The sequence below is a fragment of the Strigops habroptila genome, chromosome 18 (genome assembly GCF_004027225.2).
Source record: "Strigops habroptila isolate Jane chromosome 18, bStrHab1.2.pri, whole genome shotgun sequence".
Taxonomy (NCBI): domain Eukaryota; kingdom Metazoa; phylum Chordata; class Aves; order Psittaciformes; family Psittacidae; genus Strigops; species Strigops habroptila.
Window position 1 is genome coordinate 1,529,658 of NC_044294.2, and position 16,105 is coordinate 1,545,762.

The 16,105-nt window shown below is 59.9% G+C and overlaps 1 protein-coding gene across 4 annotated transcripts in view; it reads right to left on the minus strand.

Moving 5' to 3' along the window:
• Positions 1–16,105, minus strand: part of PLXNA2 (plexin A2) — a 287,247-nt gene that overhangs the window by 44,612 nt on the left and 226,530 nt on the right. For all 4 annotated transcript variants that reach the window (XM_030473343.1, XM_030473342.1, XM_030473340.1 and 1 more), the window contains exon 22: positions 15,290–15,558. In XM_030473343.1, coding sequence (XP_030329203.1) covers positions 15,290–15,558 — 269 coding nt within the window. The remainder of the gene's footprint in view (positions 1–15,289; positions 15,559–16,105) is intronic.

A 16,105-nucleotide genomic window follows, 5' to 3' on the forward strand; every position in this document is an offset into this window, starting at 1 on the left:
CCAGCACACAGCGGGGCTGCAGCCATGAGGACAAGAACGGGGACTGTCCAGGCAGCCAACGGCAGCAAAGCCCCTGCCACTCAGCCCACACTGAGGAATGCTGGGCGAGTGGCCCAGCACCAGCCAGCAATTCCGGCAGCCGGCAGCAAGGGCAGCCTCAACACCAAATCGCTGGGGCTACACCAGAAGGTGTTTCCACAGCGACTGCCCCCGCTGCCCAACAACATCAAGTCTAGGGAGCAGCCCAGGAGGAGCATCCTGCCTGGAGCTCCTGAGAAGCACCAGACACCTCTCCCTCCCGTGGCACCAGCACGGCCTTCCGTGACTTCGGCAAGCAGGAGGCAGCAGCACAGGGACGGAGACAGGCACCTGCCCCACAGAGCACCAGAGGATTCAAGGCAGCTCTGCAGGTCACAGCCACATGCAAAGAGAGGAAGTCTCTGGTCCCACCTGTGGCTGTGGTCCAGAAAACCAAGAGGCAGGTGGAACAGAAGGACATAACCAAAAGCCTACGTGTGGCGAAGGTGGCAATGCCACCTGCAACAGTTGAGTCGCCTGTGGCTGCAAAGCATCAGGGAGAGCACAGCAGAACCATTGCCTCCCCAGCAGCACACGTGCGGAAAGCTGCAGCTGCACTGACAGAGATCCCTGGGGCAGAGCCTGTGACACCCCAGCTTGCCCCAGCAGAAGACAAAGGACATGCCGCCGGTTCTCCCTTGGCTCAAGACGCCCAGCACCCAGTGACCGAGGCGCGTGTGACCGGCACCATGGATACCACGGCACAGGACGCAGGTGCCTCCCTGGGCCTGAGCGTGGGAGAGAGATTCCTGGTGCTCCCCGAGACAGAGCAGAGGAGAGCCAGCGCTGCATGGGCAGCTGGATGGCCCTGAGGAAAGGGAGCTCCAACACACACAGGTGAGTGCCAAAGACAGGATGGGACAGCACAGCGGGATGAGCCTCCCTCTGCCGGGGGCCAGCCCCTGCGCTGCCGAGCTGCAGCACTCATCCCCTGCATCCCGGTTGTGTGATTACAGGAGGAAAACTGGGACTGAGAAGGAGCAGGAAGACGAGAAGAAGGACCAAGGAAGAGAAGAGGACAAAGAGCTGTCCCAGTTGCAGGAGATCACCAACTGCAACATCTGGATCAAAGCCTTGGTCCTGGGGCTCTTCCAGCCCCGCCTCGCATGTCCCCTGACACGGAACGACAATGAAGGAGAAGCAGCAGCTTCTCCCTTGGCTCAGGGCTCTCCACACCAGGTAAGTGACACGTGTGTGGCCGGCACCGGGGATCCCGAGGTGCTGGAGGCAGGCCCAGATCCCAGGGTGTGTTTGGCAGGGACATTGCTGGTGCTCCCTGTGCCATCCCGCTCACATTCCCTCCCTCCCCTGCCTGTGCTCTTGCTCCCCCATCCCACACCCCTCCTCTGGAGCAAAGGCATGGAAGGAGAGCAGCCCGTGAGGGACCTCCCAGTGAGCAGCCGCCAGCAGCAGCCCCAGAGCCCAAGCGACGGGCGAATGCACCATTAGACCTGGCGCTGGCCACAGGGGAGAAGGCAGCCCTCGGCACAGCACCCACACAACTACCTCCAGCCCCGAGACAGACACGGCTGGGGAGAGCTGTTAGCTCCTCATCTTCTGCTGTGTGCTTACAGGAGGAGCCAGTGACCGTGGCCAAGGAACAGGGGCAGGTGAAGGAGTCGTCAGAATTTGACAGCGACAAAGAGCTCTGCCAAGGGGCAGCCGTCACCATACACGACATCTATGTCAACCCCTCGGTGCCAGAGCTCTTCCCGGCCTTCCACGTGGTTCCCCAGGAGGGAACCAGCATCCCCAGCAGCGTGGGCACAGATACAGCAGGAGAGGCAGCAGGAGAGGCAGCTGGAGACCTGCAGGGCTTGTCTCCTGCCCCGGATGGACCCAAAGACACCGAGCCAGCAGCTCCTACCGTGGCTGGAGCTGCTGAGCAAGAGGAGCACCGCACACCTCTCGCTGCCGTGGCACAGGAGGAGGAGGAGGCACCGGCACCAGCTTCCCCTGCCTTTGACAAGCAGCAGGCAGCATCAGAGGCACCGAGACACGCACATGTCCCACAGTGCCTCGCAGTACATGACGCAGCTCTGCAGGTGACATCCACACCCAAAGAGTGGGAGCCTCTGGTCCAGTCGGAGGCTGTGGTCCAGGCAACCGACCAGCAGCCTTTGGAACACCAGGACACGACCCAGAGTTTGGATGTGGTGGTGGCAACAATCACTCCTGCAGCACGTGAGGATTCTGGTCTCGTGTGGCTGCAGACCCCCAGGGACAGCCCAGCACAGCCCCTCTCGCTCCAGCAGCAGTAGAGGGTGTAGAAGACATGGTGCCTCCCCTGCTGGGAGAACATCAAGAAGAGGCCACCAATGCTGTTGTCTCCCCAGCTGCAGACAAGGGTGAAGCGGAAGCTTTGCCAACAGAGATCCGTGGGGCAGAGGCTGTGACACCCCACCTTGCCCCAGCAGCAGACAAAGAAGGACATGCAGCTGCTTCTCCCACAGCTCAGGAATCTCAGCACCCAGTGACCGACGCGCACGTGGCCGGCACCACAGATACCGAGGTGCAGGAGGCAGGTTCCTCCCTGGGGCTGCGTGTGGCAGAGAGATTCCTGGTGATCCCCTCATCAAAGCATGTGGTGGAGCAGAAGAGAAGCAGCACGGCCAGCAGCAGGCACAGGCTCGACAGGCAGACGAGAGCCAGCCTGCACGGGCAGCTGGATGGCCCTGAGGAAAGGGAGCTCCAACACACACAGGTGAGTGCCAAAGACAGGATGGGACAGCACAGCGGGATGAGCCTCCCTCTGCCGGGGGCCAGCCCCTGTGCTGCCGAGCTGCAGCACTCATCCCCTGCATCCCGGTTGTGTGATTACAGGAGGAACTGGGGACTGAGAAGGAGCAGAAAGAGGAGAAGGACCAAGAAAGGGAAGAGGACAAAGAGCTGTCCCAGTTGCAGGAGATCACCAACTGCAACATCTGGATCAAAGCCTTGGTCCTGGGTCTCTTCCAGCCCTGCCACATGGGTCCCCTGACACGGAACGACAATGAAGGAGAAGCAGCAGCTTCTCCCTTGGCTCAGGGCTCTCCGCACCAGGTAAGTGACACACGTGTGGCCGGCACCGGGATCCCGAGGTGCTGGAGGCAGGCCCAGATCCCAGGGTGTGTTTGGCAGGGACATTGCTGGTGCTCCCTGTGCCATCCCGCTCACATTCCCTCCCTCCCCTGCCTGTGCTCTTGCTCCCCCATCCCGCACCCCTCCTCTGGAGGAAAGGCATGGAAGGAGAGCAGCCCGTGAGGGACCTCCCAGTGAGCAGCCGCCAGCAGCAGCCCCAGAGCCCAAGCGACGGGCGAATGCACCATTAGACCTGGCGCTGGCCACAGGGGAGAAGGCAGCCCTCGGCACAGCACCCATACAACTGCCCCAGCCCCAAGAGACAGACATGGCTGGGGAGAGCTGTTAGCTCCTCATCTTCTGCTGTGTGCTTACAGGAGCAGCCAGTGACCGTGGCCAAGGAACAGAAGAAGGAGGAGGTGAAGAAGTCGTCACAATCTGACAGCGACAAAGTGCTCTGCCAAGGGGAAGCCGTCACCATACACGACATCTATGTCAACCCCTCGGTGCCAGAGCTCTTCCTGGCCCCCCAAGTGGGTCCCAAGGAGGGATCCAGCATCCCCAGCAGCGTGGGAACAGATGCAGCAGGAGAGGCAGCAGGAGAGGCAACCGGAGACCTGCAGAGCGTGTCTCCTGACCCAGCCGGACCCACAGACACCGAGCCAGCAGCTCCTACTCTGGCTGGAGCTGCTGAGGAAGAGGAGCGCCGCACAGCTCTCACTGCCGTGGCAGAAGAGGGGAAGGAGCCACCGGCACCAGCTTCCCGTGGCTCTGAGGAGCAGCAGGCAGCCTCACAGGCACCGCGAGAGGCACCTGCCCCAAGGCGGCGCACACTTATCAACAGAGCTCTGCAGATCTCACTGTGGCATAAAGTGAGGAGAGCATCTGAAAAACACCAAGGAGAGGCCAGCACAGCCGCTGCCTCGCCAGCACCACAAGAGGAAGAACTGGCAATGTCACCCGCAGCAGCTCAGGACACCGAGGATGAGTCAGGTACGTCCCTGAGTCGAGCGGCACCCAGGCCACCTGGCAGCAGCATATGCACAAGTTTGGCCATGCCCCGGCCTCCCCTCCCCAGGCAAGGGCTGAAATCCTTCGGTGCAAAGCCCCAGGGAAAGCCCTCGGTGGCGGGTGGCAGCAGGAGCTTGCCCGGTGGCCACCCAGCCCCGTGCCTACAGCTCTCCTTCTCCCGCAGGCACTGCTGCCCACCCGGACGCAGAAGCGCTCCAAAAGCGACGGTCGTCCCGCTTCAGGAGGGCACTGAAGTCTCTGCGCAAGACTTTCAGCTTCTCCTGCGTGAACCCCAAAGAGGAGGAGTAGTGCCCCACTGCCAGCGCCAGGCCCCAGAGAGCTGCGCTGAGGACATCGTGCTGCAGCCTGCGCTCACTGTGGACACCTTCTCGGGCCAATAAACCATACTCCTTTCCCCCCACTGCTCGCCTCTGCCTGCTCCTGCTTTTCCCTCGTGTCACTAGTGTAGAAGCCTGGGGAGCGACCTCTTTCCTTGCAGCACTTCCCAGCTGGTGAGCCTGCAGACCTGCTGGCTCTTGGCAGCCACGTGCTGCCCATGTAGGAAAAAGTGCATCCCGATGGGATCAAACAGCGTGTGATGCAGTGGCTCCCACGTCAGCTGGCTTTTGAAGCCTGCTGACCAGAATGAGAGCGGTGTAGAAGGGATGGCAGGAATAAGGAGAGAGGCTTGGAGTTGCTAAGGCCAGAGATAAGGGACAAGAGACTGCGATTCCGCTGCTTCTCTTGCACGCGCAAGCACTGGAGCAATGCAGTGAGAAGCTGGCGGTGTTTCCAGATGCAGAACTGTAAACGGGAAGCAGACGGGTGACCCCGCTCAGTCCCCCAATCCCCATCCCGCAGCTCTGAATGCCCGAGTGTGTGTGGGGGGGGATCTTGCAGCTGCCCCGAGCCATGGCCTCGTGTCACTGGGGCTGCAGCAGAGGAAGGACAGGGAGCTGGGCCTGAGGCTGGCAGATGCACTTGTGCACGAATTCAGACACAGCTCTTGGTTGTGTCTGGGGCTGCGAAAACAACCTTGTACTGCTCGGCCACCCTGTGTACGGCTGGCACGCGAAGCTCCACACAGCAACTGGAGCAAGCAGAGAACAAACCCTTGCTGGAAACGAGCTCTAAACACTGTGTCTGGGAAGCTGTAGCGTAGCATGAAGCACAAGCATGGCCTTGGCTTGCCCCCCCCAACCCATGTGCCCGGCTATTTCCTCGCTCGGGCCTGTGGCTGTGCAGGCTGAGACAGAATGAATCGACAGAAGGTTCCAGAAGTCGGAAACGGAAGTCATGGGCCGGGGCCTGGAGCAACTGCTCTTGACTGACTGGTGAGTCAGCCACTGCTGGAACTGGGGCGAGAGAAGCTTCCGGAAGTCCAGGAACCGGGGCCAATCAACGGGGCGCCTCTCCACACCGAACACCCCCCATTGGGGGTACGGGCGATCTCTCAGCCTCTTCCTCCCGCCCCGACCCCCCGCCACCCCTCTCTCTCACTTGTTTATGAAATGTCGCTGAGTAACACGAGGCTCCCTGCGACTGCTCATGAGCCACAGAGCTCGGGTGCAGTATAACTGTGAGAGGGTGAACATTTACAGAATATTTGTTCCATTAACGTTGGTGTTGTGTACAGACCCAGAGAAGCTGTGGCTGCCCCATCCCTGGCAGTGTTGAAGGCCAGGTTGGACACAAGGGCTTGGAGCAACCTGCTCTAGTGGCAGGGGGTTGGAACTGGAGGAGCTTAAGGCCTCATGGCCTACACTAATACACACTTTGCCCCTTTTTCTTTCTGACATCTCCCAGCACAGTCCTCGGTGAGTCGCTTAATCCATTCTTGAGCTGCTTTCCCCAACTATGAAACACAAAGCTGCCCTCCATGCAGGCAGACACGGATGCCACAAGGATAAAGCCCATAAATATGTGTGAGGTAGCTCAGATACGTGAAGGTGAAGGTGACAGAAGGATGGACTGCTGTCAGGAGGGGGACCAAGCCTTGCTGGGCAGCCTGCCGTTCCCTCGTGGCTCCAGGGGCAATGCATGGCATTGTCCATCCAAGAAATACTCCTCTTCACTGGGTCTTTAATGCTCTACTCATCACCATAATACCACAGCTCATGGGAGACAGGGACCCCAAGTTACTGTACAGACATAGGAGAAATATGCCAAATTACTTCTGAGCAACCTGGTCTAGTGGAAGGTGTCCCAACCCTCTGGAGCTGCTCGCCTTGGCCAAGGAGCTTCTCTGGAGAAACTGCCCGCTCATGGCCAGGAGAGGTGTATTCTTCGCTGGGCTGGACACTGGCTGGATGACCGAGCCCCAAGGAGCAGTGAGTGAATGGTATCACATCTAGTTAGCAGCTGGTCACTACTGGTGTCCCTCAGGGCTCGGTACTGGGCCGGTTGCTTAATATCTTTCATTAGAATCATAGAATCACAGAGCCAGATCACCGATGATCTAGATGAGGGGATCGACTGAACCCCCCAGTAAGTTTTGTGACCGACAACCAAGTTGGGTGGGAGTGGTTGATGTGCTGTAGGACAGGAAGCTCTGCAGAGGGATCTGGACCGGCTGGATCGATGGGCTGTGGCCAGTGGGATGACGTTCATCAAGGCAAAGTACCAGGTCCTGAACTTGGGAGCATCCTGGCCTGTATCAGCACTAGTGTGGCCAGCAGAACGAGGCAGTGATCGTCCCCCTGTACTGGGCCATTGGTGTGGCCGCCCGTCACATCCTGTGTTCAGACCTGGGCTCCCACTACAAGAGAGACATTGAGGTGCCGGAGCAGTGCCAGAGGAAGGGCAACGGAGCTGGTGCAGGGCCTGGAGCACAAGCGTGATGAGGAACGGCTGAGGGACCTGGGGGAGATTAGTCTGCAGAAGAGAAGGCTCAGGGGAGACCTTATCGCTCTCTAAAACTGCCCTGACAGGAGGACGGAGCCAGGAGGGGGCTGGTCTCTGCTCCCAAGGAACAAGGGTTAGAACAAGAGGAAACGCCTCAAGCTGCACCAGGGGAGGTTTAGATTGAGGAGCAGCCCTGGTGTGCCCAGTGGCCCACCACACAGCACAATGCCGCTGCCACCACAGCCTCGGGGGTTGCTGTGGACACACTGTGGGACCGGTTGGGACCAGACATGGGTGTGGGCATCTCCACTGCGACCACCGGGGCTTTGTGATGTAGGGGGCGCTCCTAGTGCCAGAGGCCATTGTGACGGGGGGGACCCTGTGGATGACGGGGATGGCCGTGGGCTATATAAGAAGTGAGAGCCCTGGAGTACCCCAGTCCAGAGGAGCAGCCTCCCTCAGGAGGCAGCAATTTCCCTGGAAGCCTACGGCCAGTTCAGCGTCCCAGGACGTGGAAGATGCCCGTGGGTAAAGAGGCGAACGCCCGTTCCCAGCCCGCTGAGGGCAGGCCAAGCGCGCAGAGAAATGCGCCAGGTGAGGGCTGGGGCAGGAGGCAGAGGCCGGTGGTGGGACGAGGCCACACGGAACTGCCTCGGTCCCCAGGGCTGGGCTTGCCAGCACTGCGGAGGCCACTGTGGCAAGGCAGCCGCCTCCATCACACACCTCTTCCTCCTCCTCCTGCCCGAGGTGGCCCGCACACAGCCCAGGAAAGAGCCGCAGGGCAGCCCGAGCCAGGCGTCGTCCCAGCACGGGATACGCTGCCACGGGTGCCCTACCCAGAGAGGTTTCAGCCTGTCAGGATCCAGCAGGCACAGGTAGGGAAGCCCAACGGAGACAGGGCCGAAAGTCTTCCCGACAGCGGGAGCTGCTGACAGGCAGGCGGGAGTTACGGGAACGGAGCAAGCTGAGCCCCCCGTGCTCTTGCCAGGCCGCCTGCCTGGGCATGCCGGGGTGCTCTGGGCAGAGGGTGGCCAGCCCTCTCCCCAGCCGGCTCTGGGAGCAGGCAAGCAGCTGCCTGCCAGGGCTGAGCCCTGCCCTGGTGCTGGCAGGGGAGCCCAACTGCAAGAGCTCAGCCAGCTGGGATGCGGGCGCAAGGGACACCATCACACAGCCTCTCTCCTCGGCTTGTCTTGCAGATGGGCAGCGTGGGGCACCGAGTGGTGCTGCCCCGCAGGAGCGGGGCAACACAGGAGCAGACGCTTGGTCTGCCAGCAGTGGTGGCAACGGCACCACGGCCACCACCTCGTTCGGAGAGACCTGTCAGCACCTACTGCAGGCTGCCAACTGTGGCAGGGAGCCAGGGACCCCGCCAGCGGCCAGCGGCACGGCAGCAGCCAGCACACAGCGGGGCTGCAGCCATGAGGACAAGAACGGGGACTGTCCAGGCAGCCAACGGCAGCAAAGCCCCTGCCACTCAGCCCACACTGAGGAACGCTGGGCGAGTGGCCCAGCACCAGCCAGCAATTCCAGCAGCCGGCAGCAAGGGCAGCCTCAACACCAAATCGCTGGGGCTACACCAGAAGGTGTTTCCACAGCGACTGGCCCCGCTGCCCAACAACATCAAGTCTAGGGAGCAGCCCAGGAGGAGCATCCTGCCCTGGAGCTCCTGAGAAGCCACCAGACACCTCTCCCTCCCGTGGCACCAGCACGGCCTTCCCGTGACTTCGGCAAGCAGGAGGCAGCAGCACAGGGACGGAGACAGGCAACCTGCCCCACAGAGCACCAGAGGATTCAAGGCAGCTTCTGCAGGTCACAGCCACATGCAAAGAGAGGAAGTCTCTGGTCCCACCTGTGGCTGTGGTCCAGAAAACCAAGAGGCAGGTTGGAACAGAAGGAACATAACCAAAAGCCTACGTGTGGCGAAGGTGGCAATGCCACCTGCAACAGTTGAGTCGCCTGTGGCTGCAAAGCATCAGGGAGAGCACAGCAGAACCATTGCCTCCCCAGCAGCACACGTGCGGAAAGCTGCAGCTGCACTGACAGAGATCCCTGGGGCAGAGCCTGTGACACCCCAGCTTGCCCCAGCAGAAGACAAAGGACATGCCGCCGGTTCTCCCTTGGCTCAAGACGCCCAGCACCCAGTGACCGAGGCGCGTGTGACCGGCACCATGGATACCACGGCACAGGACGCAGGTGCCTCCCTGGGCCTGAGCGTGGGAGAGAGATTCCTGGTGCTCCCCGAGACAGAGCAGAGGAGAGCCAGCCTGCATGGGCAGCTGGATGGCCCTGAGGAAAGGGAGCTCCAACACACACAGGTGAGTGCCAAAGACAGGATGGGACAGCACAGCGGGATGAGCCTCCCTCTGCCGGGGGCCAGCCCCTGCGCTGCCGAGCTGCAGCACTCATCCCCTGCATCCCGGTTGTGTGATTACAGGAGGAACTGGGGACTGAGAAGGAGCAGGAAGACGAGAAGAAGGACCAAGGAAGAGAAGAGGACAAAGAGCTGTCCCAGTTGCAGGAGATCACCAACTGCAACATCTGGATCAAAGCCTTGGTCCTGGGGCTCTTCCAGCCCCGCCTCGCATGTCCCCTGACACGGAACGACAATGAAGGAGAAGCAGCAGCTTCTCCCTTGGCTCAGGGCTCTCCACACCAGGTAAGTGACACGTGTGTGGCCGGCACCGGGGATCCCGAGGTGCTGGAGGCAGGCCCAGATCCCAGGGTGTGTTTGGCAGGGACATTGCTGGTGCTCCCTGTGCCATCCCGCTCACATTCCCTCCCTCCCCTGCCTGTGCTCTTGCTCCCCATCCCGCACCCCTCCTCTGGAGGAAAGGCATGGAAGGAGAGCAGCCCGTGAGGGACCTCCCAGTGAGCAGCCGCCAGCAGCAGCCCCAGAGCCCAAGCGACGGGCGAATGCACCATTAGACCTGGCGCTGGCCACAGGGGAGAAGGCAGCCCTCGGCACAGCACCCACACAACTACCTCCAGCCCCGAGACAGACACGGCTGGGGAGAGCTGTTTAGCTCCTCATCTTCTGCTGTGTGCTTACAGGAGGAGCCAGTGACCCGTGGCCAAGGAACAGGGGCAGGTGAAGGAGTCGTCAGAATTTGACAGCGACAAAGAGCTCTGCCAAGGGGCAGCCGTCACCATACACGACATCTTGTCAACCCCTCGGTGCCAGAGCTCTTCCCGGCCTTCCACGGGTCCCCAGGAGGGAACCAGCATCCCCAGCAGCGTGGGCACAGATACAGCAGGAGAGGCAGCAGGAGAGGCAGCTGGAGACCTGCAGGGCTTGTCTCCTGCCCCGGATGGACCCAAAGACACCGAGCCAGCAGCTCCTACCGTGGCTGGAGCTGCTGAGCAAGAGGAGCACCGCACACCTCTCGCTGCCGTGGCACAAGAGGAGGAGGAGGCACCGGCACCAGCTTCCCCTGCCTTTGACAAGCAGCAGGCAGCATCAGAGGCACCGAGACACGCACATGTCCCACAGAGCCTCGCAGTACATGACGCAGCTCTGCAGGTGACATCCACACCCAAAGAGTGGGAGCCTCTGGTCCAGTCGGAGGCTGTGGTCCAGGCAACCGACCAGCAGCCTTTGGAACACCAGGACACGACCCAGAGTTTGGATGTGGTGGTGGCAACAATCACTCCTGCAGCACGTGAGGATTCTGAGTCTCGTGTGGCTGCAGACCCCCAGGGACAGCCCAGCACAGCCCCTCTCGCTCCAGCAGCAGTAGAGGGTTTAGAAGACATGGTGCCTCCCCTGCTGGGAGAACATCAAGAAGAGGCCACCAATGCTGTTGTCTCCCCAGCTGCAGACAAGGGTGAAGCGGAAGCTTTGCCAACAGAGATCCGTGGGGCAGAGGCTGTGACACCCCACCTTGCCCCAGCAACACACAAAGAAGGACATGCAGCTGCTTCTCCCACAGCTAAGGAATCTCAGCACCCAGTGACTGACGCGCACGTGGCCGGCACCACGGACACCGAGGTGCAGGAGGCAGGTTCCTCCCTGGGGCTGCGTGTGGCAGAGAGATTCCTGGTGATCCCCTCATCAAAGCATCTGGTGGAGCAGAAGAGAAGCAGCACGGCCAGCAGCAGACACAGGCTCGATAGGCAGACGAGAGCCAGCCTGCACGGGCAGCTGGATGGCCCTGAGGAGAAGGAGCTCCAACACAGACAGGTGAGTGCCAAAGACAGGATGGGACAGCACAGCGGGATGAGCCTCCCTCTGCCGGGGGCCAACCCCTGCACTGCCGAGCTGCAGCACTCATCCCCTGCATCCCGGTTGTGTGATTACAGGAGGAGCTGCGGACTGAGAAGGAGCAGAAAGAGGAGAAGGACCAAGAAAGGGAAGAGGACAAAGAGCTGTCCCAGTTGCAGGAGATCACCAACTGCAACATCTGGATCAAAGCCTTGGTCCTGGGTCTCTTGCAGCCCTGCCACATGGGTCCCCTGACACGGAACGACAATGAAGGAGAAGCAGCAGCTTCTCCCTTGGCTCAGGGCTCTCCGCACCAGGTAAGTGACACACGTGTGGCCGGCACCGGCGATCCCGAGGTGCTGGAGGCAGGCCCAGATCCCAGGGTGTGTTTGGCAGGGACATTGCTGGTGCTCCCTGTGCCATCCCGCTCACATTCCCTCCCTCCCCTGCCTGTGCTCTTGCTCCCCCATCCCACACCCCTCCTCTGGAGGAAAGGCATGGAAGGAGAGCAGCCCGTGAGGGACCTCCCAGTGAGCAGCCGCCAGCAGCAGCCCCAGAGCCCAAGCGACGGGCGAATGCACCATTAGACCTGGCGCTGGCCACAGGGGAGAAGGCAGCCCTCGGCACAGCACCCACACAACTATCTCCAGCCCCAAGAGACAGACATGGCTGGGGAGAGCTGTTAGCTCCTCATCTTCTGCTGTGTGCTTACAGGAGGAGCCAGTGACCGTGGCCAAGGAACAGAAGAAGGAGGAGGTGAAGAAGTCGTCACAATCTGACAGCGACAAAGAGCTCTGCCAAGGGGAAGCCTTCACCATACACAACATCTATGTCAACCCCTCGGTGCCAGAGCTCTTCCTGGCCCCCCAAGTGGGTCCCCAGGAGGGATCCAGCATCCCCAGCAGCGTGGGAACAGATGCAGCAGGAGAGGCAGCTGGAGAGGCAACCGGAGACCTGCAGAGCGTGTCTCCTGACCCAGCCGGACCCACAGACACCGAGCCAGCAGCTCCTACTCTGGCTGGAGCTGCTGAGGAAGAGGAGCGCCGCACAGCTCTCGCTGCCGTGGCACAAGAGGGGAAGGAGCCACCGGCACCAGCTTCCCGTGGCTCTGAGGAGCAGCAGGCAGCCTCACAGGCACCGCGAGAGGCACCTGCCCCAAGGCGGCGCACACTTATTGACAGAGCTCTGCAGATCTCACTGTGGCATAAAGTGAGGAGAGCATCTGAAAAACATCAAGGAGAGACCAGCACAGCTGCTGCCTCGCCAGCACCACAAGAGGAAGAACTGGCAGTGTCACCCGCAGCAGCTCAGGACACCGAGGATGAGTCAGGTACGTCCCTGAGTCGAGCGGCACCCAGGCCACCTGGCAGCAGCATATGCACAAGTTTGGCCATGCCCCGGCCCTCCCCTCCCCGGGCAAGGGCTGAAATCCTTCGGTGCAAAGCCCCAGGGAAAGCCCTCGGTGGCGGGTGGCAGCAGGAGCTTGCCCGGTGGCCACCCAGCCCCGTGCCTACAGCTCTCCTTCTCCCGCAGGCACTGCTGCCCACCCGGACGCAGAAGCGCTCCAAAAGCGACGGTCGTCCCGCTTCAGGAGGGCACTGAAGTCTCTGCGCAAGACTTTCAGCTTCTCCTGCGTGAACCCCAAAGAGGAGGAGTAGTGCCCCACTGCCAGCGCCAGGCCCCAGAGAGCTGCGCTGAGGACATCGTGCTGCAGCCTGCGCTCACTGTGGACACCTTCTCGGGCCAATAAACCATACTCCTTCCCCCCACTTGCTCGCCTCTGCCTGCTCCTGCTTTTCCCTCGTGTCACTAGTGTAGAAGCCTGGGGAGCGACCTCTTTCCTTGCAGCACTTCCCAGCTGGTGAGCCTGCAGACCTGCTGGCTCTTGGCAGCACGTGCTGCCCATGTAGGAAAAGTGCATCCCGATGGGATCAAACAGCGTGTGATGCAGTGGCTCCCACGTCAGCTGGCTTTTGAAGCCTGCTGACCAGAATGAGAGCGGTGTAGAAGGGATGGCAGGAATAAGGAGAGAGGCTTGGAGTTGCTAAGGCCAGAGATAAGGGACAAGAGACTGCGATTCCGCTGCTTCTCTTGCACGCGCAAGCACTGGAGCAATGCAGTGAGAAGCTGGCGGTGTTTCCAGATGCAGAACTGTAAACGGGAAGCAGACGGGTGACCCCGCTCAGTCCCCCCAATCCCCATCCCGCAGCTTCTGAATGCCCGAGTGTGTGTGGGGGGGGGACTTGCAGCTGCCCCGAGCCATGGCCTCGTGTCACTGGGGCTGCAGCAGAGGAAGGACAGGGAGCTGGGCCTGAGGCTGCAGATGCACTTGTGCACGAATTCAGACACAGCTCTTGGTTTGTGTCTGGGGCTGCGAAAACACCTTGTACTGCTGGCCACCCTGTGTACGGCTGGCACGCGAAGCTCCACACAGCAACTGGAGCAAGCAGAGAACAACCCCTTGCTGGAAATGAGCTCTAAACACTGTGTCTGGGAAGCTGTAGCGTAGCATGAGCACAAGCATGGCCTTGGCTTGCCCCCCCCAACCCCATGTGCCCGGCTATTTCCTCGCTCGGGGCCTGTGGCTGTGCAAGCTGAGACAGAATGAATCGACAGAAGGTTCCAGAAGTCGGAAACGGAAGTCATGGGCCGGGGCCTGGAGCAACTGCTCTTGACTGACTAGTGAGTCAGCCACTGCTGGAACTGGGGCGAGAGAAGCTTCCGGAAGTTCAGGAACCGGGGCCAATCAACGGGGCGCTCTCTCCACACCGAACACCCCCATTGGGGGACGGGCGATCTCTCAGCCTCTTTCCTCCCGCCACCCCCGCTCTCTCTCACTTGTTTATGAATGTCGCTGAGTAACACGAGGCTCCCCTCGACTGCTCATGAGCCACAGAGCTCGGGTGCAGTATAACTGTGAGAGGGTGAACATTTACAGAATATTTGTTCCATTAACGTTGGTGTTTGTGTACAGACCCAGAGAAGCTGTGGCTGCCCCATCCCTGGCAGTGTTGAAGGCCAGGTTGGACACAGGGGCTTGGAGCAACCTGCTCTAGTGGCAGGGGGTTGGAACTGGAGGAGCTTTAAGGTCCTTTCCAGCACCAGGCACCTCTTCCTCCAGTGGCACCAGCATGACCTTCCCATGGCTTTGGTAAGCATTAGGCAGCAGTATGGGGACAGAGACAGGCACCTGCCCTGCAGAGCACCAAAAGATTCAAGGCAGCTCTGCAGGTCACAGCCATAAGCAAAGAGAGGAAGTCTCTGGTCCCATCTGTGGCTGTGGTCCAGGAAACCAAGAGACAGGTGGAACAGAAGGACATAACCAAATGCCTGCATGTGATGAAGGTGGCAATGCCACCTGCAACAGTTGAGTCGCCTGTGGCTGCAAAGCATCAGGGAGAGCACAGCAGAACCGTTGCCTCCCCAGCAGTGCACGTGGGGAAAGCTGCAGCTGCACGGACAGAGATCCCTGGGGATAGGCTGTAACACCCCACCTTGCCCCAGCAGCAGACAAAGAAGTATATGCAGTTGCATCTCCTTGTACATCCGCAGAACGGTGGACTGCTGTCAGGAGGGGGACCAAGCCTTGCTGGGCAGCCTGTCTTTCCCTTATGGCTCCAGGGGCAATGCATGGCATTGTCCATCCAAGAAATACTCCTCTTCACTGGGTCTTTAATGCCCTACTCATCATCATAATACCAGCTCATGGGAGACAAGGACCCCGGGTACTGTACAAATATGTAAGAAATACGCCAAATTGCTTTCAGCAACCTGCTCTAGTGGAAGGTGTCCCTGCCCATGGCAGGGGGTTTGAACGAGATGATCTTTAAGGTCCCTTCCAACCCAAACAATTTTATAATTCTGTGATCCATTCTAAGACCCTGTTCAGCTATCTGTGAAAACGCTAAGTTAATCCTGTGATGTGGTTACAGGCAAGGAATGCATGGGTCATCCCAAGTCCCCCATGGAGAACAGTGTTTTCCTCCCATCACCAGCACCCTGGTCCTGCAGAGCCCCCAGGTGCCACCAGCAGTGTAGCCGTGCAACCTCGGTGAAAGCACAGTGATCTCCCCTTAGACCCGTCCCTTGCCCTACCTGCGTAGGAGCAGTTTGGGATGGTTCTTGTTCTCCAGGTTCTTCTCGATGAGGTCGGAGAGCAGCTGCTTCAGCACATCGGTGGCGTACTCCAGTTTGCCCTGCAGTCCTGTCATAATAAGCGAGGCCACGTTGCCGCGATCGCGCATGGAGAAGCTGCGCTGCAGCTCCAGCGTTCGGATGAAGGTCAGCAGGAAGACTTTGTTGTTGATCAGCTGCGCAAAGAGCTTCAAGGCTTTCTCCACACTCTGCTGCCCGTTCCCTTGGACCTGTGGTGGAAGAGAGAAGACCCATCAGCCAAAGCTTGGGAGAACAGGGGACCATCACTAGGGGTGGAGTGAGTGGTTTAACCCTGGGTGCACAAGCCAGCACCCCATCTCTCAAGGTCTCAGCATCCCTGGACATGGTCTCTGGCCAGTCCTGGTCACCTTTTCTGTCCCCTCCCAGCACTTCTGCACAGCTCACCTTCATCATGTTGTGAATGCTCCATCCCTGGCAGTGTTCAAGGCCAGGTTGGACAGAGTCTTGGGTGACATGGTTTAGTGAGTGGTGTCCCTGCCCATGGCAGGGGGGTTGGAACTAGATGATCTTAAGATCCTTTCCAACCCAAACCATTCTGTGATTCTATGGTCATTGCTCAGAACTGCCCTTGGAGTCATAAAGTTGCTACTCTGAGGCTAATGGCTCTACAAACAACATACAGTTCTGCTTGTTCTGCACAAAAAGTGACACTCTTGTAAGAAAATTAAATATTAATTTAGACTATTGCTTTATTATGGGACAAGTGTAAAAAATTAATTGAGGCTTTCAGCCAGT